The following is a 24,565-nucleotide window of genomic DNA, read 5'->3' as shown; positions in this document are numbered from 1 at the left end:
ACAATATATACACACTATAAACAGAAACAATAAAGACAGGTTGAGGCAGTAGTGCAATGAAGAGTGCAAAGTGTGCAGGAGTGATTTATTTTGAGTGAACTAGTGTAACGTTAGGTTTAAATGTAAAGTGGATAATTAGCCCCTGAAATTAAGAATATGACCAAAATAACTGTGTCGAGCTACCGAAGCAAGACACTATCGAGACAGAAGCATGTCAGCCAATCAGGAGGAAGGACAGCCAAGCCGGTGCAGCCAGGTTCATTGATGTCCATATATCCATAATGTGTTATGTCCAATAACGTGATCGATGTACCCTGTCAGATGACGTATGAAGAGCGACGGAAAACCATCTCAACCAGCGAGAAATTGGCCGAATCCAGTCGGCAAGACCGCTACAACATCTTTTTTAGATATGAAGGCTTCGAGTGTCGTTCTTTGCTTGGTTTTCAACAAAAAGGAAACGTTGAAATCGCTTAAAACAGACGCCACAGATGATTCGAACGAGTGCTGTTCCGGACGAGTTATGTACACAATCTGCTTCAACGTCGCTGTGCTATCGTCATCGTGTAGAGCCCTCCTCAACGGTTGGGATTGGTGTAGAGCCCGCCTCAACGGTTGTGATTGGTGTAGAGCCCGCCTCAACGGTTGTGATTGGTGTAGAGCCCGCCTCAACGGTTGTGATTGGTGTAGAGCCCTCCTCACGGTTGTGATTGGTGTAGAGCCCTCCTCAACGGTTGGGATTGGTGTAGAGCCCGCCTCAACGGTTGTGATTGGTGTAGAGCCCGCCTCAACGGTTGTGATTGGTGTAGAGCCCGCCTCAACGGTTGTGATTGGTGTAGAGCCCGCCTCAACGGTTGTGATTGGTGTAGAGCCCTCCTCAATGGTTGTGATTGGTGTAGAGCCCTCCTCAATGGTTGTGATTGGTGTAAAGCCCTCCTCAACGGTTGTGATTGGTGTAAAGCTTGCCTCAACGGTTGTGATTGGTGTAGAGCCCGCCTCAACGGTTGTGATTGGTGTAAAGCTTGCCTCAACGGTTGTGATTGGTGTAGAGCCCTCCTCAACGGTTGTGATTGGTGTAGAGCCCGTCTCAACGGTTGTGATTGGTGTAGAGCCCTCCTCAATGGTTGTGATTGGTGTAAAGCCCTCCTCAACGGTTGTGATTGGTGTAAAGCCCGTCTCAACGGTCTGTTGTCAGCTAACTGCTTCCGGTTTTCCAGGTGACGTTGGAGACCCCGGGGCCCCCGGGCCGATGGGCCCTCCAGGAGACATGGGGATGATGGGAATGCATGGACCCCAAGGAGCCCCCGGCAGATCCATACCTGGTCAGTACCTACAGTTTCACTCATATTTAGGGATGGATGCCAAATTCAATTCTTTTTAGGCACCGAACGAATTCCCTGCTTAGTATCGAGTATCTAGAAATGCCTCGACATTCAATAGCAAATTTAAATACCTTAAGGAGTCAATCTCATCAGCGTCAGTGGGCCAATAACCACGCAGGATGCTTCTACCAAGATCTAATAATGTCTGCAGTGTTTCCTTTAGGTTTTCTTTAGCAGTGGGGGCAGGTCTGTCCGAACAAGAACCCAAAGTATAGAATGAAACCATTCATAATGAAACAAATTGCATCTTTGCCTCAGTGGCAAAGTTGGCAGCTTTGCTGTGCGCATTTAATATTTCTTGGCTTTTGGAAAAATAACTCCCAAGGCTCGGTTATAGGGGAATTCAGAAAGAGGTGGCCCATTGATGCTGAGTAGCATACATGCTGCTAGATGGTCCCCCTGCAGCCTGTTCCTTAATTACATTATCTTAATGCAGTGTAATTACTTCAGCATGTAAATAATGCACCTAAAATACAAACGTGAGCAAGGGGCGTTCAGCAATCGAATCGACAGCCACGTGCAATTTAGCTAGCAGGTGAAGAATACAAACAACGAAAATCACCAGTTAACCTCATTTATATTTGCAAGAACTATAGACTGATACAATAACAGGCTTAAATGAACTGACAACATAAGTTATACGACTTACAGTTCTCAAGGATGCACACACAATCTCAACTGGCTAGTTATCCTCCGGACAGTGACGGTCTCTTTATTCTTTCTCTCCCTTTTTATCACAAAATCAATATAATATCGATATTGTGTTCATGCTATTCTCCGACATGCACTCTAACGATCACTGCTGATTGACGGCCTTTAGTACAGCCCTATTTCTGATTCCGTGGCGGCAGAAATTTGCCGTGGCGGGCCGCCATGGCAAAACCAACATAGCGGAAACACTGGTCTGTGATTGGCTATTTAACGTTACAGGTCGTAGAGACACGCAGGAAAAACTTAAGTTACACATAGACGGACTCACGTAGTAGGAGCTGAAAAATAAATAAAAAGATTTGTAATGTGTAATGTTGTAATTTCTTTTTGTTATAATGGATTTTATAAAATTGGTATCGAAAAAAGTATCTGGTGTGGGTCATTAGAGGTTTTTGATGGATACCCAGCCCTACTCATATTAAAGGTGTGCTCCTCTTCAGGCCCGCCAGGTGTTGTGGGTCAGAGCGGAGTTCCAGGATCCAGAGGGGACAAAGGAGATCCAGGTCAGGTGTATACAGGCAATCCAAAACCTGGAGAACCTGGAAAACCAGGACACCCCGGACCCAGAGGACTGAAAGGGGAACAGGGGAGTCCAGGTACCGGAGAAGACGTTTTCTACCAACCTCATCTACAGTCTGGTTTAGTCAGTCCTTCCAGAAAAATGCGGAGATTTTTTTTGTGATTGTTTTGGGCTAAAATCCCTGATTATGCGTCACGTTTTCTTAAAAACTGCGATGGAATATGCGGGATATTTATGCAATTTTATACAAAGAAATTGCGGGAACTTGCAAAAACAGCGGTTTCATCGTGGTTTCATCGCGGGGTTTGCAGCTTTTAGATGACGTTCACATCGCGTAATTACGTCATTTCATAACGTTCCCATGGCAACAGGGGAAAACGGCTGCTCGTGTGAAGTAAACGCAACATTTTTCATCTTTCTGCTAAGATATTTGGGACTTTTTTGCAACGAAAATGCGGGGATTATAACATCATGTAAGCCCCGCATATTTTGCGCGGAAATTGGCAATTTATGCGGCGAAAGTACGGCGTATTTGATGAAATGCCCCCCCCCCCGCATAAATATGCCGACTTTGGCTGATTGTGCATTGAATTATGAGATCACATAATCAGCTTTTCTAGAGGGACTGTTCAGTAAAGTTATTTTACTGTTGGATGTTAACAACATAGCCTGTAAAAATAACAGACAAAGCTTTCAGGTCTGAAAAGTGAAGCCAACGCTGAAGTAGGGCTGGCCGATAGGGAGAAAATCAGATATCATGATATTCTTGACCAAATACCTCGATATCGATATTGCGGCAATATTCTAGGGTTGACAATTGGTGCTTTAACAAAATATCTTCACACTTAGATTTTAGATAAATAATCATCAGTCATGTGGACATAATGTCTGAGTGGGGAAAAGGCAAATAATAGAACAGCTAGAACAGTCTGGTAAGTTCAGAAAAGTACATCACTTTACTGTAATGCAGCCTTAAAAAGCAGGAAAAGGCAACACTTATGTCATATCACGATAATACGAAATCTAAGACGATATCTAGTCTCATATCAAGATATCGATATAATATCGATATATTGCCCAGCTCTACGCAGAACCTTCTTAAAGCTGCATTCTCTGTAACTTCCAGCAGGGGGAGACTCCACTGGCTCCAAAAATAAGTCTGTTTCTATAAAAGTCTATGAGAAAATGAGCCTACTTCTCACTTGATTTATTACCTCACTAAACATTTTCATAATGAGTTGATGGTCTCAATCACTGGTTTCAAGTCTTCTTCAACACAGCATGATGATCATTTAGTAAATGATGCTCCCATTTATTTTATTATTATTTATTATATAGACCTTAGTGGTCCCCTAATACTGTATCTGAAGTCTCTTTTATATAGGCCTTAGTGGTCCCCTAATACTGTATCTGAAGTCTCTTTTATATAGACCTTAGTGGTCCCCTAATACTGTATCTGAAGTCTCTTTTATATAGACCTTAGTGGTCCCCCCTAATACTGTATCTGAAGTCTCTTTTTATATAGGCCTTAGTGGTCCCCTAATACTGTATCTGAAGTCTCTTTTATATAGACCTTAGTGGTCCCCTAATACTGTATCTGAAGTCTCTTTTATATAGACCTTAGTGGTCCCCTAATACTGTATCTGAAGTCTCTTTTATATAGACCTTAGTGGTCCCCTAATACTGTATCTGAAGTCTCTTTTATATAGACCTTAGTGGTCCCCTAATACTGTATCTGAAGTCTCTTTTATATAGACCTTAGTGGTCCCCTAATACTGTATCTGAAGTCTCTTTCCCTAAATTCAGCCTTGGTGCAGAATTACAGCCACTAGAGCCAGTCCCACAATGAGCTTTCCTTAGGATGGGCCATTTCTGTGTCTGTAGCTTTAAATGCTATTGAGGAGGAGAGAGGGGGGGTGTGGCCTTGACCAACTGCCATGCTTCGCTTGTTTGCAACCCATGATGTCTCTCTCTCTTTCTCATGGGTGGGCCAAATTCTCTGGGTGGGCAAAGCAGAGAAAGGGGAGGTAACCTTTCCCCTTATGACATCATAAAGGGACGATTCCAGATCGGCCCATCTGAGCTTTCATTTTCTCAAAGGCAGAGCAGGATACCCAGGACTCGGTTTACACCTATCACCATTTCTAGCCACTGGGGGACCATAGGCAGGCTGGGGGAACTCATATATATGCCATGGGACCTTTAAAATAGGCCTCTACTTGTTTTTGGCTGTTGTCCATATTTTCATCTTAAACGTTGACCCTCTCAGTGTGTGTTTTCACTCCAGCAAAGTTAACTTGAACATGTCCTCGCCTAAAAACATCTTTAGCAGTAGCTGGTAACTTAAAGCAAAGTCTGCAGATTTTCTGTTCTGTCGTACATGCAGATGAATCGCACCAGTACCTGATTTTCTGTGTTTGCCCACAAATAAATCTCTGCTGGATGACTCGCTTCAGAAGGGTTGAAAATCGGCAACTTTCCCTCTTGAGTGTAAAGCATCATTGCAACCATAGAAAACTGGTTCAGCTGCATCATTCTCCCCAGCTCAGCCGGGGATAAGAAGTATAAGAAATAGAAAAAAATTGAATTAGTTATAATAATAATACTAATAAAACCAACATATTCACACAATAAACCTTTACATAAACAGACAGTATATATACCCAGATATACAGATGAATAGAAATGACATATTGCACAGTTGGATGGAACAAGGAGTGATAAATACACAGTATCTCACGAAAGTGAGTACACCCCTCACATTTTAGTAAATATTTCATCTTTTACCTTTGGAATTAAAATAGCCCCACATCATCACATACCCTTCACCATACCCCCACATCATCACATACCCTTCACCATACCCCCACATCATCACATACCCTTCACCATACCCCCACATCATCACATACCCTTCACCATACCCCCACATCATCACATACCCTTCACCATACCCCCACATCATCACATACCCTTCACCATACCCCCACATCATCACATACCCTTCACCATACCCCCACATCATCACATACCCTTCACCATACCCCCACATCATCACATACCCTTCACCATACCCCCACATCATCACATACCCTTCACCATACCCCCACATCATCACATACCCTTCACCATACCCCCACATCATCACATACCCATCACCATACCCCCACATCATCACGGTATGTGATGATGTGGGGGTATGGTGAAGGGTATGTGATGATGGGGGGACCAAAGGAACTGTATCAGGATCATAGTATCCTGGATCCATGAAATAACTGGCCTTTCAAAATAAAAGTCTGCCTGCCTCTATGTTATACAAGCTGTACACTTAATACTTTACATTGTAGCAAAGTGTAATTTCTTCAGTGTTGTCCCATTAAAAGATATAATAAAATATTTACTAAAATGTGAGGGGTGTACTCACTTTTGTGAGATGCTAAATATGCATAGTGCAGAATATTGTCCAGTGATGGCTCATATTGCAGAAACAGCTATATGAGTACAGTCCATGATTAAGAATCAATACATATCATTTCATTTTGTCCTCCTGCTGACTTTTTGTTTTTCTCTTCAGGTACTTACTGTCTTCCTGGCGCCCCAGGAGTGTCTGGAAATCCAGGTGAACCGGGGCCCCCGGGGGCCCGGGGCTTCCAAGGGTTAAAAGGTCAGAGTCTGGACATGATTCATTGACATCTAGATTGGTTGATTGATTGTTTATAGGTTGTTGGTTTCAGTTTGACAAACAGATGCAGAAACAGTTGCCCCAGGATGGTTCCCAGTAGCCTGGCTCCGCCCTCCTACGTACTTCCGCTCAATTTTCATTTCCCTTCAGTACTCCGTCTGGGTTCGCTGTATATTCTTTGGTTTTCTCTGGTCAAATATTTGGCGGTCCAATCAGCGAACCGAGGGAGTGGCTGAGAACGATGACGTTGAGGAAGTGTGCTAGAAAGACGTGAGCGAAGCCATTCGGTCCGTTGTGACAACACTGCCTAATATCCAGAAGTTAAAGCCGAGCCAGAACAATCTTTGCTGAGTTGTGTTGGTGGCCATGATGTTGTGGCCTCCTCCCCACGGGGTTCGGGAAAAGTTTGATTTTCCAGCTCGCTCCGTTAGTGGTGAAGGAGTTGGCTAAGGCTAACGCTAGCGATGCTAATGCTAAATATAAGCCGATAGTTGTCGGTCTCCCCTCTTGTTGCAAATGCGCATGACATACGTCACGACCAAACGTTAGTGATTGGTTATGGCAGATCCAGAGTGGCTCTGGGAAGATCCAATAGTTTTAAACTTCAACAGAGTACCCGCCTTCAAGGAAGTTAACACTTGTCAGTGGAGAGTGGCCAGACTCTCTTGACAAATGCAAAGGCTAATGGACCAGAGTCTGGTAGGACCAGGCTAATGGACCAGAGTCAGGTAGGACCAGGCTAGTGGACCAGAGTTTGGTAGGACCAGGCTAATGGACCAGAGTCTGGTAGGACCAGGCTAGGTTCCCTGAGGAACATTTCTATCCCTGTTTTGAAATCTATCTCTGTATTTCAGGCAGTTCTGGCGGCTGCGCTTGTGGCCCTAGTGTTGAACTGAAGGGTGCCCCCGGGCCTGTGGGTTACCCGGGCTCTCCGGGGTTTTCTGGAGTCCCTGGGCCACCAGGGCAGAGAGGAGACGCAGGTTCAATTGGAGACACAGGAGTGCGGGGACAACAGGTGAGTCGGGCTCAGGGGTCAGCAGCCAGCAGCCATATGAACTGTTGGTGGTTTGATTTGTTTGTTTGTTTGTTTATTTGATTGATTGATTGATTGATTGATAAGGGCTCAGTATCACTTCTGATTTCCTGAATTGTTTTTTATTCTGCGTACAGAGTCATTTGAGCTATGCCCGTTGATCACGCCTCATGTGCAGTAGAAAATACAGAGCAGACTCCCCTAGACTAATGTTGTAAAACAAACAAGTGTATTTTTAAACTGCGTTATCATATTATTTTAGTGAGGACTCATAAATAACTACAAATAACTAATGTTAGGGAAATCTGTTTATGTTTGTTACGCATTTCTGGATTTTTTTTACTAAATATATATATCGGCCGATATATCGGAATATTGGATTTTTAAATCACCAAATATTTGTATCGATATCGGCCTTAAAAATCCTTTATCGGTCGGGTTCTACTTCCAGTTGCCCTGTTGCTGAAATGTGCTACACAAATAAAGCTGACTTGCCTTGTATTTTAGAATACTAAAAGCAACAGAAAGTCAGAACTGAGAACACTTTAATATCTGTTTATATATCGCAAATAATATCCTTATCGTGATATTCAACAACGTTATCGCATATGGCATATTTTCCTCATATCGTGCAGCCCTAGTCTAGTTTCATATGATACTTATATCTTTACTCTAACTTAAAAACAAAGCCTCTTAAAAGATCCATCTTTGGATTGTATCAATGGATATCGGATCATCCATTTCTTTGTTTTGTTTGCAGGGTCTGGGTGGATTTCCAGGTATCAAAGGGTTTAAAGGTCAAAAGGGATATTTCACCGTGGTGGATTTTAAAGGTGAGTTCGGCCATTAAATACTTACCTTACTCACCTGTCTCATCTCTCCTGAACTCCATGAGGAAATGGAAATGAATGTGACTTCAGCCATGATGTAATGTCAGTTTATCAATGGTTCTGTTTGGACTTTTGTCTCCAGGTGAGAAAGGAAACAGGGGCCGACAAGGCCCTGAAGGCAGACCAGGATTCTCAGGGAGAAGAGGATTCGATGGGCCCCCAGGGGCCCCTGGAAACCCTGGCCCCGAGGTAGGGCTTCACAATTAATCGTAATTTTATCGAAATCGCAATATGGACTAGTGCAATATCCAAATCGCAGGGGGGCTCAATATTTGTTAAAGGCAAAATATGTGTCAAACCATTCTTAAATGAAGTATTGTGGTGCTGCAGAGACGTCCCGGCCTACAAATCCTTTCTACAGACTAAAGAAAACATCTTTGTTTGGTACAGATCTTCGCAAAAAAAATCACACTTCAATCATTTTTTTCAATGAAAATGAGAATAATGTTACAAAAATGATCATTCCCTCCAACATCGTGAATCATATCACAATCGCAATATCAGTCAAAATAATCGCAATTTGATATTTTCCTAATATCGTGCAGCCATACCGCCAGGTCAGTCAGACTCCGGTTGATCTCACAGAGTCAGACTTTGAAAACCCTCAGAACAATAAGGAAAATAAAGACAGACAGAGAAACCCTCTGGGTTTGTTTGCATTTCTTTAAACCAATCCCAGTGGTCTTGGGCGGCGCTAAGCTCCGGACGCAGTGACGGTGGCTCTGCTAAATAGTCTCAGGAAGGAACTTGTTTTGGTGGAACATTTGCACCCCGCAAAAGAAAACGCCACATCCAATATTAAATGAAGTTAACTGTTGACACAGTACAGTAACGTGAGCTATTTAAATCAGCTGATACATGGTCAAACCTCATTGGCTCTTACCAGTGTATCTCCGTGTGTACTTCGTCCACAGCAATCCCACCAATCATTCCCAAATAGTGTTAATTTTGTCACCTATTTTTAATTTAGTCTTAGTCCTTGTTAGTTTTAGTCATATTTAGTCATTCACATATATTTTTTTGTTAGTCACGTTTTAGTCAGCCAAAAGTCTCGTCATTTTAGTCTAGTTTTAGTCAAAAGAAAACTCAATATATCTTATATAATGGTATAATGGCTGTAAAATATAACCTGCATAATGAATGTGCCACAACACCATAGCTAACTGGTTGATTTACAGCGTAGATGCCTAAAATCAGCATTAGCTTATGAGACGTTAATTTAACTTACCTGAAAGTTTGGGTTGTCGCTTAAGGTTGGTGGATTTTTCCCCGATATTTTTTTGTCCACAGTGCTTCCCATCAGTTATAATGACACATTCTGACTTTTTGTCAATATCATTGTACGTAATATGCGACCAAATATCGAGCCTCTTCCTTCTACCTAGCATGTCGTCGGCGCTCGTTGCTCGGCGCTCGTTGCTCGGCGCTAGTTGCCAGGTGCTCGGTGCTCGGCGCTCTGACAGAAATGTCTGGTGTTTGCTACTGTCTATGGGTGTTGTGTTTTTGCTCCACGTAGTTTCGTGTTGCAGCCACAGGCCGGCAGCAACAGCATGAACTCATTCAGAATATTTTGAAGGCGTAACAGCTGAATATTCTGTCTCATGAAGAAAAAAGAGACCATTGTAGACGAAAATGAAGAGAGATTTTTTTCTTAGTTTTTATCTTTTTGCAAAACATTTTAGTCTCGTCTTTTTTCGTCAACAATAATGCATGTTAATTTAGTCTTAGTTAGCGTTTTTGGACGTTGGTGCAGTCTCGTCATTGTCTCGTCTTAGTCATATAAAAAAAGGTCGTTGACGAACATATTTAGTCTCGTCTCGTCTGACGAAAATTAACACTAGTCCCAAAACGTCCCAGTTAGAGAGGAAATGCCCTAAACATATTATTTGTACATATGCCTTGTTGCACCATCCAAAATGTTCTTATAAACGTTTTCAGCATGTAGCTTGCTAGCTCAAAGTTTGTTTCTCTCGCACAGAGAGGAAGGAGAGGGACATCCGGCGCGTAAAATGTACAACGTCTTTCAATCACTTCTCTGTTTTTTTTTCAGGGTGAAAGTTTCCCCAGTTTTCCTGGAGATAGAGGCCCCCCAGGACTCTCAGGGCCGAAGGGGTTTTCGGGACCTTCAGGTCTCCCGGGGCGAGGTATACCTGGAGCAGTAGGACAGCATGGGGACCCTGGGGACCCGGGACCTCCAGGACTCTTTGGTACCCCAGGGCCGAAGGGGGTTAGAGGTGAAGTCAATTTCAGAAGTCAACTTTAAATTAAGATTGTGTAAAATCTGCAGAACAACTCCAGCAACACGTTTTGATTACCTGTCCCAAAACTCCATGATTCTTCCCCCAACCCTTCCCACTTCTAATTTGACCCCTCCTTTTCCTGTTTGACCCCTCCTCTTCTTGCAGGTGACAGTCTGCCCTGCGTACCCAGAAACCCTGGCCCCCCTGGAGAGAAAGGAGACACTGGAAATGCTGGTAAACATAATCTAGAACATCTGTTTGTCTCCTTACCTGTCTGACCCAAACGGCTAGCCTGACAAGCCAGCCCCACATCCAGATGTTGGGTCTGGGAACTCCCCATTGGCAGGGCTCAATCTGAGGGGCGGGATAAACGGTTGTCTTTCAGATTCCCTCTGCACGCAATAGGATAGTGCTACAACCAATCAGAGCAACGCTAGTTGATAGAGGACACTTTAAACTCCGAACCCATCTTCCTTTTTTAAGAATGACTTCAGTGCCGTTCTTTGTTCTTTCCTCAAAGAAAAGCTGAACTCCAAGTCTTCCAGAGTCGCGGCCAAAGCCGATTCCAAAGACCGCTGTTCTCCAGCAGCAGCAGCCATCTTCTTTGTTTTCAAGTAGCAGGGAATTCACGCAGAACTGTCGCAACTCTGCCGTCATTATGTTAAGCCCCGCACACCGACTCTATACACGACGTGATTGGCCTGACTAGAGGAGAGAAGTCTATGAGAAAGTGACCCACTTCTCACTTGATTTATTACCTTAGTAAACATTTTCATAATGAGTTTATGGTCTCAATCACTAGTTTTAAGTGTTCTGCAACACAGAATGATGTTCATTTAGTAAATGATGCTCCATCATCCATCTATCATCGTATAAAGCCCGCCCTGACAATTTGATTGGTCCGAACAGCTCTGGTTCGACGGATCAAGTCCAGACCGAACTTCCCGACCTCAAATGTTGTGGGCGGGGCTAAGTTTGGCTGGCATCCAGGCAAGCTACGTCTACTATTTTACCACTAGTTTATAGTCTGACCTCCTGTCTGTCTTTCCAGGCTTCACGGGACTCCCAGGTCCTCCAGGTTTTCGTGGCATACCTGGACCTGATGGAACCAAAGGAGACAAAGGACAGTCTGGACTTCTTGGACCGCCTGGAAGACAAGGTACCGGAGCACACCTGGACCTAACCCATCACTAACCCATCACACCTGTCCTTTACATTATCGTTACCAAATCTACACCTGTGATCTTTACACACTAGAGTGCGGATCGGGCCGCATTTTTCTGTCTGAGCCCGGCCCACGACCGACAGAGCAGTAACCGAACCCGGACCGAGCTCGACAGGCATTAACATATTTATGTCCGAGCCCGAGACAGTTAAAATCTCATTTTTTTTCTCATACTAATGCCACACGTACGTTTGTTTATGTGGAAAGCTTTTATTAAGCAACTGTAGGAATGCATTCGGAAATGTCAACAGATGAGCGCATCAGCTCACACGGGGCAACAAGCGCCTGTTAACACATGTGCGCACAAGAGGTCCAATCATATAGCCATAAATATATATAGATATAGACGGATGTTAGGGTAATATTTTAAATTTATTTTAATCACAAAAACGAACCTTTGCATGAAGAGAAACAGGCCCATTGGCTACCTACATAATAAGCTGTTTTAAATTTAAAATGTTCAATGCCTTATCGCGCTGATGTGACCGAGCCCGACCCGAACCTGAACATCATTTCTAAATATCTGTCGGGTCCCGTCGGGTTCGGGTTGGGTATCAATCCTCTGTTACAGGGATCTTCAACAAGGGGTCCGGGACCCCTAGGGGGTCCTCAGAGTCAATGCAGGGGGGCCTCCAAATTATTGTTAATTTTTTTTAAAGTATTTTCAAAAATGAGTCTTGACATGAACATGAATCTAACATATTATTAGAAAATATAATGATAGGCTTACTGGCCTATAGGTAAGGTAGTCACTAAGGCCATCCACAGATACAGTTCATTCTAAGGATTCACTCGCCACATGTATGTTTAACATTAAAACATGATTTATAGAATCATGCCAACAATATTAGGCTATTTTAATAGCTTAGTAGTCTATGCAAAAAAAGGTGTGTATAGATATTTAGGCCACCCTACATGTTACTGTAGGCCCAGTTTGATATGCAACTTCATTTTATAGAATATATGTAGTAGGGGGTCCCTGCTCTGTCTCTCTTTCAGTTAAGGGGTCCTGGCTTAAAAAACGTTGAGGACCCCTGCTCTATTACACACATCGTCTCTTTCTCCTGCAGGACCTCCAGGTTACGTTGGAGATACCGGAGACGAAGGACCTGAAGGCTTCAGTTACGGTGGAGATGCAGGTACAGTCACCTGTTTGTCTATGTGTGATATGACTCACATTGTCATGTATGTTGAATTGCTTTATGAATCAAACACTGTTCTTTAAACCAGTCCTGTAAGATCAGTAGTTTGAAGGCGCTGACACACCAACCTGATTATCGGCCGTCTGACAGTCTGGAGAGGTCGGTGACTCGAGTCTGTTCGGTGTGTTCCGTGCCGTCGTCAGTCGGAGGAGCCGTCGGCCTTCATTTTGGCTGATTTGACTTGTTGAATCGGCCAGTGGGCAGTCGGACTCAATGACCAATCTGATTGGTGGAGTGCTAGCCCTTGACTAGCGAATCAGCGCACTTATGTTAAAACACTTACCGGAAATGACGAGCGGCACAAACGTGACGATCAAAAAAACAGACAGATTCAGCAGCTGCATGGCCTATTTCTCGCTTAAAATGATTTCAGAAACATGTTATGTTTGTTATTATATTATATATTGTATTATGTTATTATTCAAAAGTCCATTGTGACTTGTTTCTCTGAACCACTTTGAACGTGAAAATGTGTATTGTGTAAGTGTTTTTCTAACCTGTGTTGTTCAGTCCAGATTAATCATTTGTTTTTCTGTTGGTGAGACTTGTTTGGGCAGATTTGAACATAACAATCGTACTATAATGGAAACAACACCAGCGAGATCCTTTAGGGAACAACGCATTCTCATGAATGGGTTCGTATGAAAACTTACTCACAACAATTCTTATGATATCCTACAAAATTACAGAGACCGCCTGTCACATGCCATCTTTACAGTTAAATTTAGCTGAGAATAAGTGACTGTGAGCCGGGTACAGAGCACCGTGAGGTGACAGTCCTTTCAGAGGCCGTTACAGTTGAGTGTAGCCGACACAAAATAGAAAAAATATTGGAGTTTGGGTTAAAACACTGGTCCTCTAAAGTAGTACTCCCGGGACATGAACACATGTTTCCTGGGTGAAAGTCTTGTGTTTTCTCCTTAACTTTTTCAGGACATGAACACCTGTTTCCTGGGTAAAGGTCTTGTGTTTTCTCCTTAACTTCTTCAGGACATGAACACCTGTTTCCTGGTGAAAGTCTTGTGTTTTCTCCTTAACTTCAGGACATGAACACCTGTTTCCTGGGTGAAAGTCTTGTGTTTTCTCCTTAACTTCTTCAGGACATGAACACCTGTTTCCTGGGTGAAAGTCTTGTGTTTTCTCCTTAACTTTTTCAGGACATGAACACCTGTTTCCTGGGTAAAAGTCTTGTGTTTTCTCCTTAACTTCTTCAGGACATGAACACCTGTTTCCTGGTGAAAGTCTTGTGTTTTCTCCTTAACTTCAGGACATGAACACCTGTTTCCTGGGTGAAAGTCTTGTGTTTTCTCCTTAACTTCTTCAGGACATGAACACCTGTTTCCTGGGTGAAAGTCTTGTGTTTTCTCCTTAACTTCTTCAGGACATGGAGACCTGTTTCCTAGTGAAAGTCTTGTTTTTTGCTTAACTTCTTCCACCACACGAACTCCGCTCAGCAGCAAGTATCTCACTATCCTAATACATATTTTAAGACGCTACAAATTATATCAGCTACAAAATAGTCTGAAGTTAGAACCGTAGTACAGAGTTGTTTCTATGCAGATGATACACTAGTCTCGTTGGTGTAAACTGGCAGCTTTTTGCGCAGCATTGCAAGTAGTTGCAAGTTTTAACAGGTCTCGGCAATAATCTTTGGTCTGGACTGGACTGTACAGATGGTGATTCAGATGGTTTGGATAAATAACAAAAAGCCAGTCAGTATCAGCTGTGTTAACAGTATGTTCTGTGTGTATACCAGGCTCTCCGGGGCTCCCCGGCTCTCCTGGACTCAGAGGCCTAGCAGGAGACTCTAATGTCGGGCCCTCAGGACCCATCGGCTTCCCGGGGAGACCGGGCTCTCAGGGACCAAAAGGAGTCCCCGGCCAACCCGGTAGCGATGGACTACCAGGTGGAGTACTCATGATCATCAGTTCACCACCTGTTTATAGTCGAGAACAACTGTTCTGTGCTGGTTTTAGTGCTAAAAAAAAACCATGATTTTTGCATTAGAATAACAGCAGCCGAATGTAACAACAACAACATACTTTACATTATATTTTCAATTGTCATCTGTGTTCTTTTTCTAAGCATTTGGCTAAATAAATGTACTTCCACCGTAAATTGGTGCATTAAAGTGTTTCCAAATGCAGAAAATGAAGTTGTTGACACTCATAACTTCCCTGGGGACGGACAGCCAGACCCCCCACTATGATATGCCCCTTCTCCCCCAATGGCAGATTCTGGCCCAAATATATAGGCCAATATATACAGTACAGTAAACCCACTACAATACATTAGATTACACCACTGCCTGTATACATGTCCAAAGAATGCCTCTAAAACCCGATTAATACCAGAATATCACATTTAATCTGAAAATAATATATTCGGAAAAAGGCCTTATTATGAATATCCAACTATAATATGCTGTTGACATGACCTGTGTCAAATTCAATAATAAAACAATAATAGTGGAATATTCGTGGGCATGTAGACATACTCAATGTGTCTGTGCTTGTGACTTTTGGAGCGATACAAAGTTATTTAAGTGTCGTACCGAACTGTAAAAAGAGGTTGAAAAGTTGAGCTGGTTAACTTTATATTTCACATAACAAAATGTACAGTTCTACTATTAGCGAATTGTAAAGGTCTGAATAACTCTTGTGTTGTCTTCCCGTTGATCAGGAAACTTTCTGTTTTTCTGGGTCAAAATTTAAAAAAAAAAAATTTTCAACGTTTTGGTCATCTTTTTCGACACTTTTGTCACGTTTCCTGATGTTTCTGAAGTATTTCCCAACATTTTTGTCACTTTTTTCCAATTTTTTTGTCACTATTTCCCAAGTTTTTGTTGATTTCTTCTGCGCTTTTAGACGTTTTTTTCCCCCATGTTTTTGAATCTTTTTTTGACATTTTTGTCACTTTTTTCAACTTTCGTTTATCGTTTTTCTTTTTTCAAATGCTATAAAATACGCGCCACGTCTATTGAAAAAGTGTTTTTTGTGACTTATTTGGTGCACCTTCAATGTTTTTGGTGTTTTTTTCCTTAAACCTTTCTTAAAGATAGTCATGTGGACATTCTTTTAAGCTTTCCCCAACTTTTTTGTCACTTTTTTCCAAGATTTTTGTAACTTTTTTCTATGTTTTTGTAACTTTTTTCTGCTTTTTTGACATTTTTTCCCACGTTTTTCAACGTTCTTTCATCAAATGTTTCTTTACATGCTATAAAATTACTATAAAACATACAAATTCAATGAAAGTAGTGAACTGATCATTTATTTTACTTGTGAAGAGCGTTGTAGGGAACCATCCACGTTTTTTTGTTTTTTTTTGACAATTTGGTTAAAAGAAACCCAAATTTCTGATATAGAAACTTTTTTGAAAATGGGTCAAATTAGACCCGAGGACGACAGGACAGTTAATGTTGCAACATTTTAAAGGGCTGATTAAATTAAAGATAAATCTGTTGGACAACTTCACATTAATAGATCAGAACACATTTGAGATCAGATGAATAGAAACAAAATGTTCATTCTTTTGTGAGAACGATCTTTTACACCAACGTACGAAAACATTTCTTGCAAGTATTGAGTAACGAAGATGTTTAGGAGACAATGTATTGTAGAAAAGTATTTAATTAAGTAAATGTAGTGTAGGAATAGTATACATGTTATTTAAGAAATGTAGTGGAGTAAAAGTAAAAGTTTCCAGAAATATAAATAACAAAGTAAAGTACAGATATATGAAAATGTTACTTCGAAGTATTTGTACTTTGTTACATTACAACACTGGTCAAATGAGAAATTACAGTATATATTCAGAATTGTTTCCTGTTTGTCCAGGACTCCTGGGTCTGGCTGGGGACCCCGGACCAAAGGGGCAGAGAGGACAGGATGGGGTCCCGGGACCACCCGGCCCCCAGGGGCCCGCACCTGACTTCTGTGATGCAGGAAATCCTGGTTCCATGGGCCATATAGGCCCTCAGGGACCCATAGGATCCCCAGGTAAACTCTGGCACCTGTGTGTGTGTGTGTGTGTGTGTGTGTGTGTGTGTGTGTGTGTGGAAGGTAAACTCTGGCTCCTAAAAATGCCCACCGAACTTGACTTTACATTATTTTACCTCACTTTACTTTACCGTACCAAAGATTCTCTAATTCTAAATATAGCACATTTTACTCTTACTGCGCCAATGGTATGAAACGATACACCCTTTAGGATTTTTTTTAGCAGTGGGGGCACATCTGTCCGTACAACAATGATGAGCTGGATCTTCCCAATCCTACCTACAGTACCTTTTAACTACTTGTGGGGTTCCTCAGGGTTCTGTTCTGGATCCTTTAAAGTTTTAGTTTACATGCTGATATGTCATTCAAAGTTTATAAACACCCAAAAACATCATTATACCTTACCAACAACAAGAACAGGTGAGTGCCTTCAAACATTACCTAAAAAACCCTGCTTTTCTGACTTTACACATGTACAGTTTAGTTTAATTTATGCTCAAAAACAAGCGGAAGAAGCTGTAAATGCGACATCTAACACGTTTTATGAAGAAGTTGATGCTAACATGTTAGCAAACAGCTAACTTTCTGACTTCTTCACCCTAGCTGTAGCCAGAGGAAAGTTATTGAACCCACGGGACACAGAGACAGGAAGGTACTCTTTTCTAAACCGTCTCTGACTGTACTTTACTTACATTACATTACACATGCAGCATGGTGGCCCAATTGTTTGAATCCAGGTCTTTCCAGGCCTTTCTGTGTGGAGTTTGTATGTTCTCCCCATGTTTCCGGGTGCTCCGGTTTCCCCCACCATCAAAAAACATGTACTAGGTTCTCCAGTCAGTGCCCTTGAGCAAGGCACTTGCTCAGATCTGGAGTTGGTCCCCGTCACTGCCCACTGCTCCCTTAAAGCGTAACTCTCACCAAAATGCAACCTAGGGTCTTTTTGTAAATGTACCCGAGTCAAACTTTCTTTTAAAAGCATATTTAGGATGAAACCTTTCTTTACTAAAAAAGGTTTTAACAACTCACCGTAGCTGTTGTTCTTCCGGTCTCCGTCTATCGAGCCAGTCAGAAATAGTCGAGGGAGGAGAGTAAAGATGGAAAGCTCCTAAAGCTTAGTTCCATATAAATGCACGGATTATTTGTTTTACAACTTATTTTCAGTTTGTTTTTGCATTGTTTTAAATTGTAAAATGTTTCTTCTACACATTTTCAGCGCTTATTTCTACGTCCCATTTTTTCTGATATAAAACAAAAATTAAAAACGTTCACGTCGCGTATTTACGTCACTTCATAACATTCCCATGGCAACAGGGGAAAACGGCTGCTCTTGTGTGAAGTAAACGCAACATTTTTCAACTTTCTGCTAAGATATTTGGGACTTTTTTGCAACGAAAATGCGAGGATTAAGACATCATGCAAGCCCCGCATACTTTGCACGGAAACATATGCAGACTTTGGCTGATTATGCATTGAGTTATGAGATCGCATAATTACGTTTTTCTGGAGGGACTGATATATTCACATTACTGATGATTATTTATCTAAATTCTCATTGAGTAAATATTTAGTGAAAGCACCAATAGTCAACACTACAATATCGTTGCAGTATCGATATTGTGATATTTGATTTTCTCCATATCGCCCAGCCCTAGGTGAGAGTTACGCTTTAAATGCAGAGAATTAATTCCGCTACATGTATGTGGATGTGACAGTCAAGTACCTTTGCCTTAACCCTTTTACTTTCTGTGGTGTCATCATGTTTCTCTTTAGGTTGTGCGGGGGAGAAAGGTCTGGTTGGGGAGGACGGTCCTCCAGGTTTTGGCCCTCAAGGCGTTAAAGGGAAACCGGGCTCTACAGGTTTGCCAGGTTACCCTGGTCCCCAGGGCCCCTCTGGCCCCAGTGGAGACTCAGGAGTGCCGGGGTTCGATGGTCAGAAAGGTGAGCTCATCCCACCTGCACACCTGTGTTTAAATGTTTCCTGACGACACAGGTTAACGGACATACTTACCGTCTATTTCAACGTACAATACGTAACTTTTTCCCGCTAGGGGTCTCTCAACCAAAACAATGGATGGTAAACACGGACTTTTGATGATGTTGGGCGTGGAATTATGGGAGTTGTAGTTTTTATATTTAAAGTCCCAGGGTGTAACATGTTTATTTGTTCATTATCAAAATCTGTGTTGTCCGTTTTCCACCACCATCAATTCCAAGTATTCCTTTTGGCTTGAAATTTTACATTTGCGTTCACATGAACTGGGGTAGACGCTCCATATTCATGCTCCATCTTGAAATACGTTAGCTGGTAAGGGACATACAGGACATACTGCTGTGTGTGTGTGTGTGTGTGTGTGTGTGTGTGTGTGTGTGTGTGTGTGTGTGTGTGTGTGTGTGTGTGTGTGTGTGTGTGTGTGTGTGTAAGGGACGAGGGGGCTAACCGTAGCATGCCAGCGATAGCATGCTAGCGCCTTCTCAATGGCAAAACACTGCTACAACACACACAAATTCACCCTAATCTACAAAATAAATTGTATAGAACTACTTCCATGTCCCTGTTCTGCAGGTATTCCACACAAAGTTGGAAGTGTTCCCTCGTTTAGAAGAAGTCTCCCAGCTAATCCTGTCTTGTACTACTGAAGTTGTAGAAACAGCTAGCTAGCTCATGTAGTCCTTACCTAGCGAGTGAGCATGTAGTCCTTACCTAGCTACTGAGCGTGTAGTCCTTACCTAGCTACTGAGCATGTAGTCCTTACCTAGCTACTGAGCATGTAGTCCTTACCTAGCTACTGAGCATGTAGTCCTTACCTAGCTACCGAGCATGTAGTCCTTACCTAGCTCCTGAGCATGTGCGACTGCCAACAAAGATGTTCCAGCAGTGAGAGGTCTCACTCTGTAGCTAAAACAGAGACCTGAACACAGGGTGAAAAGAGGATCTGCAGCAATGAGCAGTACAACAAAAATATGGTGTTTTTTGAAAATTAAACCATGTAAATCTATTCTGGTACAACCTCTAAATACAATTATGAACCTGAAAATGAGCATAATATGGCCACTTTAACTATTCGTTTTGGTGCTTAACCCACCTTTTGTCTGGTTAATTTAGCTAACTGTAAAGACAGCTAAACGCAAAGGGGGGAGAAACTCAGCAGGGAGATTTTCGGCACGAACACCTTAGCGCTAACGGAGACGTAGCTAATGTTATGGATGGCAGCTGGACTGTTTCCCGACGCTTCATTAAACTGCCATTAGCGTCGTAAGCACCCGGCACTGGAGTTAAGTGCTGGCCGGACACGGATTGCTGTAATGGTAGTGGCTGGCTGCTAGCTGACTGGGGGCTAATGGTAACTAGCTAGCTATATGTCCCGGGAATGTTGTCAGCTCTCATCCCGACTGAAGTCTCTCTGCGCCGGGGGAGTGAGGCAGACAGACTGGGGAGTGCTAGCTAGCTGGCTAAATTAGCATTACATAAGTCGTCTATGTATAGGCTAACGTTAACGTTACTAGTGAACTTATTCGTGGGTTAGCCCAGTGCTGTTAACCGTGGTCAAAACAATCATACTCACAATAACTTTATGAGCGTGTTGAACGATGTTGTAACCTCATAATGTTATCCACCAAGCTTTAGCATTAACGTTAGCTTCTTGTTAACCAGCACATTGTTGTACCGTTAAACTGGATCGATATTGAAGTATATCAATAAATAAGGTCTCTGCTGTATTATTGTGATGCAAAGTGGCATGTAATCAATCACAAAATGATGCTGTGTGGCAAAAAAAAGCAGTATTACGGTTATGAGTATTTCCTTCTGTGACGTACGTCGCATCTGGGTGCCGTGTTTTGACGGAAGTTACGAGTAACTAGAGGGTGAAAGGTTATATGACGCCACTGACAGGCGACTAAAGGAAATGTCCCGTGTCAAAAAATAAAATAACAGATTTCTCTGGGTGTGAAATTTGGTGGAAACATTTGGGATAGTGTACGAACCCAACTCATAAAAATATATAACATAGGTATGCTAATTTTTTTGACATTTTAATGCAGAAATGTTACATATTGTACCTTTCAGGTCTGATGGGCCCCCGGGGCCAGGACGGAGGGCCGGGGGTCCCTGGACGGATCGGGACACTTGGAGCCCTTGGGAGGAAGGGGGAGAGAGGAGTTAACGGGCGAGACGGGAATCCAGGATGTGAGGGCCCTAAAGGAGAGAAAGGTAAACCTAAAATCATTTCACAAACGTAGTGTGTGGAAGAAACATACACAGCCACAACAGCCTGGCACCTCCTCCTCATGCTGGTCACCAGCCTGGTCACACACTGCTGTGAGATGGCATCCCATTCTTCAACCAGCAGTCCTGACCTCAACCCCATTGAACACTTGTGGGATCAGCCTTGGCGTGCTGTTGGTGCCAGAGTGACCAACACAACCACGTTGGCTGACTTGCGACAAATGCTGGTTGAAGAATAGGATGCCATCCCACAGCAATGCTACTGAGGCTACTGTTTGTGAAATGAATAAATTGTTAAATTGCCAATATGTCTTGTTTCTTCAAACTTCAATCATCCAATCCACCAAACACCAAACGAGTCAATGGCAGAATAAGCTGTTTGGCATTGGCAGAGAAGATTTGGCTAATTTTTCATGGGCGCAACCCACATACTCAGCGCTGCTGCTCATCCCACAAATGCATGTTCCTTACAGATGGGGCACCATTTGAAAGGGAACTAAACAGGCTTTCCAACAGTATAAGATGTATTGCCAAAAAGCATTGTTACCACAGAGAAATAATCTACCAAACACAAATGTCCTTACTTTTTGTGTTAATTTTAGACACCAGTCCTATAATGTCAAGGGGAATTGTTTCAGCACTCTGACATCTGCCTTTTATGATGTCGCGATATACAATAGGTCTAAAATGTCATTCATAATGGTCTTAAAAAGGTCTTTAAAAAGTCTTACTTTTGACTTGGTGAAACCTGCAGAAACCCTGTTAATGGGGAAATATGTCACATCTGAAACATTTTGGATTCTGAAACAAGTTGTCACAGATAAACTGATTGTACTATGTGTGCCTCTGCAGGCTGTAAAGGCGCCCTGGGCCCCCCAGGAGAGACCGAGTTCATCCCCATCAAAGGAGAGAGAGGACCAGAAGGACCTTTCGGCATCAACGGATTTCCTGGACCACGAGGTCAGAGCTGTTACCATATAGACCAGTGTCAGGGAGCTATGTGCTGTGGCTATAAGGGATCGACCGATACGGATTATTAGTAGTTACTGAAACTGATATTTGGAACTGATATGCATTTACAGTGAAAATTTAAATCTTTAACCCTCCTGTTGTCCTCGGGTCAAATTTGGCCCGTTTTTAAAGTTTAATATCCTGTGTCTGTCGCCGATGCTACGCACCTGTAACCCCATCAAGGAAATGGTTAACAGAAACGTAGTGTTGGCCAATCAGAGGAGGTTGTGTCAGACTCCAGCCATTGGGTGAGTCTCTATCTGATCTGTCAGAGGGTTAGGGTTAGAGCAGGAGACGGTTGTGAAGTTTAAAGGTCCCATGGCATGTGGCATCAATTTCACTTTATGAGTTTTTTTTAACATTAATATGAGTTCCCCCAGCCTGCCTATGGTCCCCCAGTGGCTAGAAATGGTGATAGGTGTAAACCAAGCCCTGGGTATCCTGCTTTGCCTTTGTGACATGTCAAACTCCAACAACTCCATCAGACCAGACTGGACATTTCAAACTCCAACAACTCCACCAGACCAGACTGGACATATCAAACTCTACCAACTCCACCAGACCAGACTGGACATATCACGCTCTACCAACTCCACCAGACCAGACTGGACATATCAAACTCCAACAACTCCACCAGACCAGACTGGACATATCACACTCTACCAACTCCACCAGACCAGACTGGACATATCAAACTCTACCAACTCCACCAGACCAGACTGGACATGTCACACTCTACTAACTCCATCAGACCAGACTGGACATGTCACACTCTACTAACTCCATCAGACCAGACTGGACATATCAAACTCTAACAATTCCATCCAACAAACGCCAGCAAACACAGACGGCCGGCCATAGTGTCAAGATTATCGGCCAATGAAATTACTGATTTAGCTGGGAGGTGTGTGTAACACCTTTGCATGCACTATATCCGTGTCACATTCTCATTGAAGGTCTGATCCTAGAATCGCCATAGATAGTAACAACTGGACCACCAGATCTCGTTGCTCTGGACGGAGACCAGTGAAGTATATTAGAAGCTCTTTCCCGGTGATGGCTGAGCGTTACTGAGCAGCCTCCAACTGAGCTTGAAGACGTAGATGTGACGTGAGCAACCTGTCTGAAAGTTGGAAGTCTTCTGGTAGCTGTGCCAAGAGAAATCTCAATCATTCCCAATCTAGCAGAGACGGAGAGCGTAGGTATATGTAAGGAGATAACATAGACACAGGCTAATTATTGATCACTAAAATGATAGTTAACATTAGTAATTACACTTAAACAGCTAATGGAAGTCCAAACTGCCTGAGAGCTTCTCCTGTACTATACGGTAACTCCTCTACTATGAGACAGGAAGTCTCGTGGTTATGACCCAATCGTTAGCCTATTGTTATAAAAACGTCTGCTACGGAGCCATAACGTGAGCTACAAGGTAATGGAGCCTTTTATACATTGTTGTGTTTCTTTAGAAATAACCAACGGACAAAAAGAGTCTTTAAACGCTTCAGATGTAAAGGTATTCTCTGTCAAAGTGACGCCAAAATGAATGGCAGTCAATGGGATGCTAACCGGAGGTGATGGCTTGGTAGCATCAAAATGGCGCCATAGGAGCTACATGTTACCCCCTTGAGAATCGCCCCTGAACTGAACACTGGTTTGTAATGCTGAATGTTGATTTCCCATGATGCAGTGCAGTTCTCTGTGACACAGTAAAGTCAGTCTTTTAACACCAAACACTTTCCGTCTCTACAGGAAATAAAGGTGCACTAGGAGCTACCGGTAAGCCGGGCTGTCCAGGTACCAATGGACCCCCAGGTATCATAGGACTCCAAGGACCCCCTGGGACCTGCGGCCAACCGGGGCCTCCAGGACCACCTGGGCGTACGGGACCACCAGGATTCATCGGCTTCCCAGGGGAGACCGGAGATCCGGTAAGATAGAAAGACTTTATAATCAGAGATAATGCTGACATCTGTGAGTGGAGTCTAAACAAAGCAGTAACAAGTTCTTTGAAAACATAGAAGAAACAGGGTTCGTCCACAATGTTTAAGGTTTAATGAGAAAGACAAGGATATATACATTTTCTAACAATCGCTCCATTCACTTAGATGACGTGAGTGTAGAAAGATAAGAAAGAGGCTCCAGAGGAAAGGATTGGTTAAAGGGATAGTTCAGAGTCTGGTAGGACCAGGCTAATGTACCAGAGTCTGGTAGGACCAGGCTAGTGTACCAGAGTCTGGTAGGACCAGGCTAATGTACCAGAGTCTGGTAGGACCAGGCTAGTGTACCAGAGTCTGGTAGGACCAGGCTAGTGTACCAGAGTCTGGTAGGACCAGGCTAGTGTACCAGAGTCTGGTAGGACCAGGCAAATGGACCAGAGTCTGGTAGGACCAGGCTACTTTGCACTCCTTCTTCACTACTTTACCGGTAGCCTCTTCCGGCA

The 24,565-nt window shown here is 42.9% G+C and overlaps 1 protein-coding gene across 4 annotated transcripts in view; it reads left to right on the top strand.

The window, feature by feature from the left end:
* col4a4 (collagen, type IV, alpha 4) overlaps positions 1-24,565 on the top strand; it is an 83,782-nt gene that overhangs the window by 38,330 nt on the left and 20,887 nt on the right. For all 4 annotated transcript variants that reach the window (XM_078247224.1, XM_078247225.1, XM_078247227.1 and 1 more), the window contains exons 19-34: positions 1,218-1,322; positions 2,534-2,689; positions 6,188-6,277; positions 7,150-7,310; positions 8,089-8,161; positions 8,301-8,407; positions 10,269-10,452; positions 10,624-10,692; positions 11,510-11,617; positions 12,754-12,822; positions 14,642-14,791; positions 16,722-16,883; positions 18,657-18,824; positions 20,953-21,096; positions 21,964-22,071; positions 23,875-24,053. In XM_078247224.1, the coding sequence (XP_078103350.1) occupies positions 1,218-1,322; positions 2,534-2,689; positions 6,188-6,277; positions 7,150-7,310; positions 8,089-8,161; positions 8,301-8,407; positions 10,269-10,452; positions 10,624-10,692; positions 11,510-11,617; positions 12,754-12,822; positions 14,642-14,791; positions 16,722-16,883; positions 18,657-18,824; positions 20,953-21,096; positions 21,964-22,071; positions 23,875-24,053 (2,033 nt within the window). The remainder of the gene's footprint in view (positions 1-1,217; positions 1,323-2,533; positions 2,690-6,187; positions 6,278-7,149; positions 7,311-8,088; positions 8,162-8,300; positions 8,408-10,268; positions 10,453-10,623; positions 10,693-11,509; positions 11,618-12,753; positions 12,823-14,641; positions 14,792-16,721; positions 16,884-18,656; positions 18,825-20,952; positions 21,097-21,963; positions 22,072-23,874; positions 24,054-24,565) is intronic.

The sequence above is a fragment of the Sander vitreus genome, chromosome 3 (genome assembly GCF_031162955.1).
Source record: "Sander vitreus isolate 19-12246 chromosome 3, sanVit1, whole genome shotgun sequence".
NCBI lineage: Eukaryota > Metazoa > Chordata > Actinopteri > Perciformes > Percidae > Sander > Sander vitreus.
This window is presented reverse-complemented; position numbering and strand designations above follow the sequence as displayed.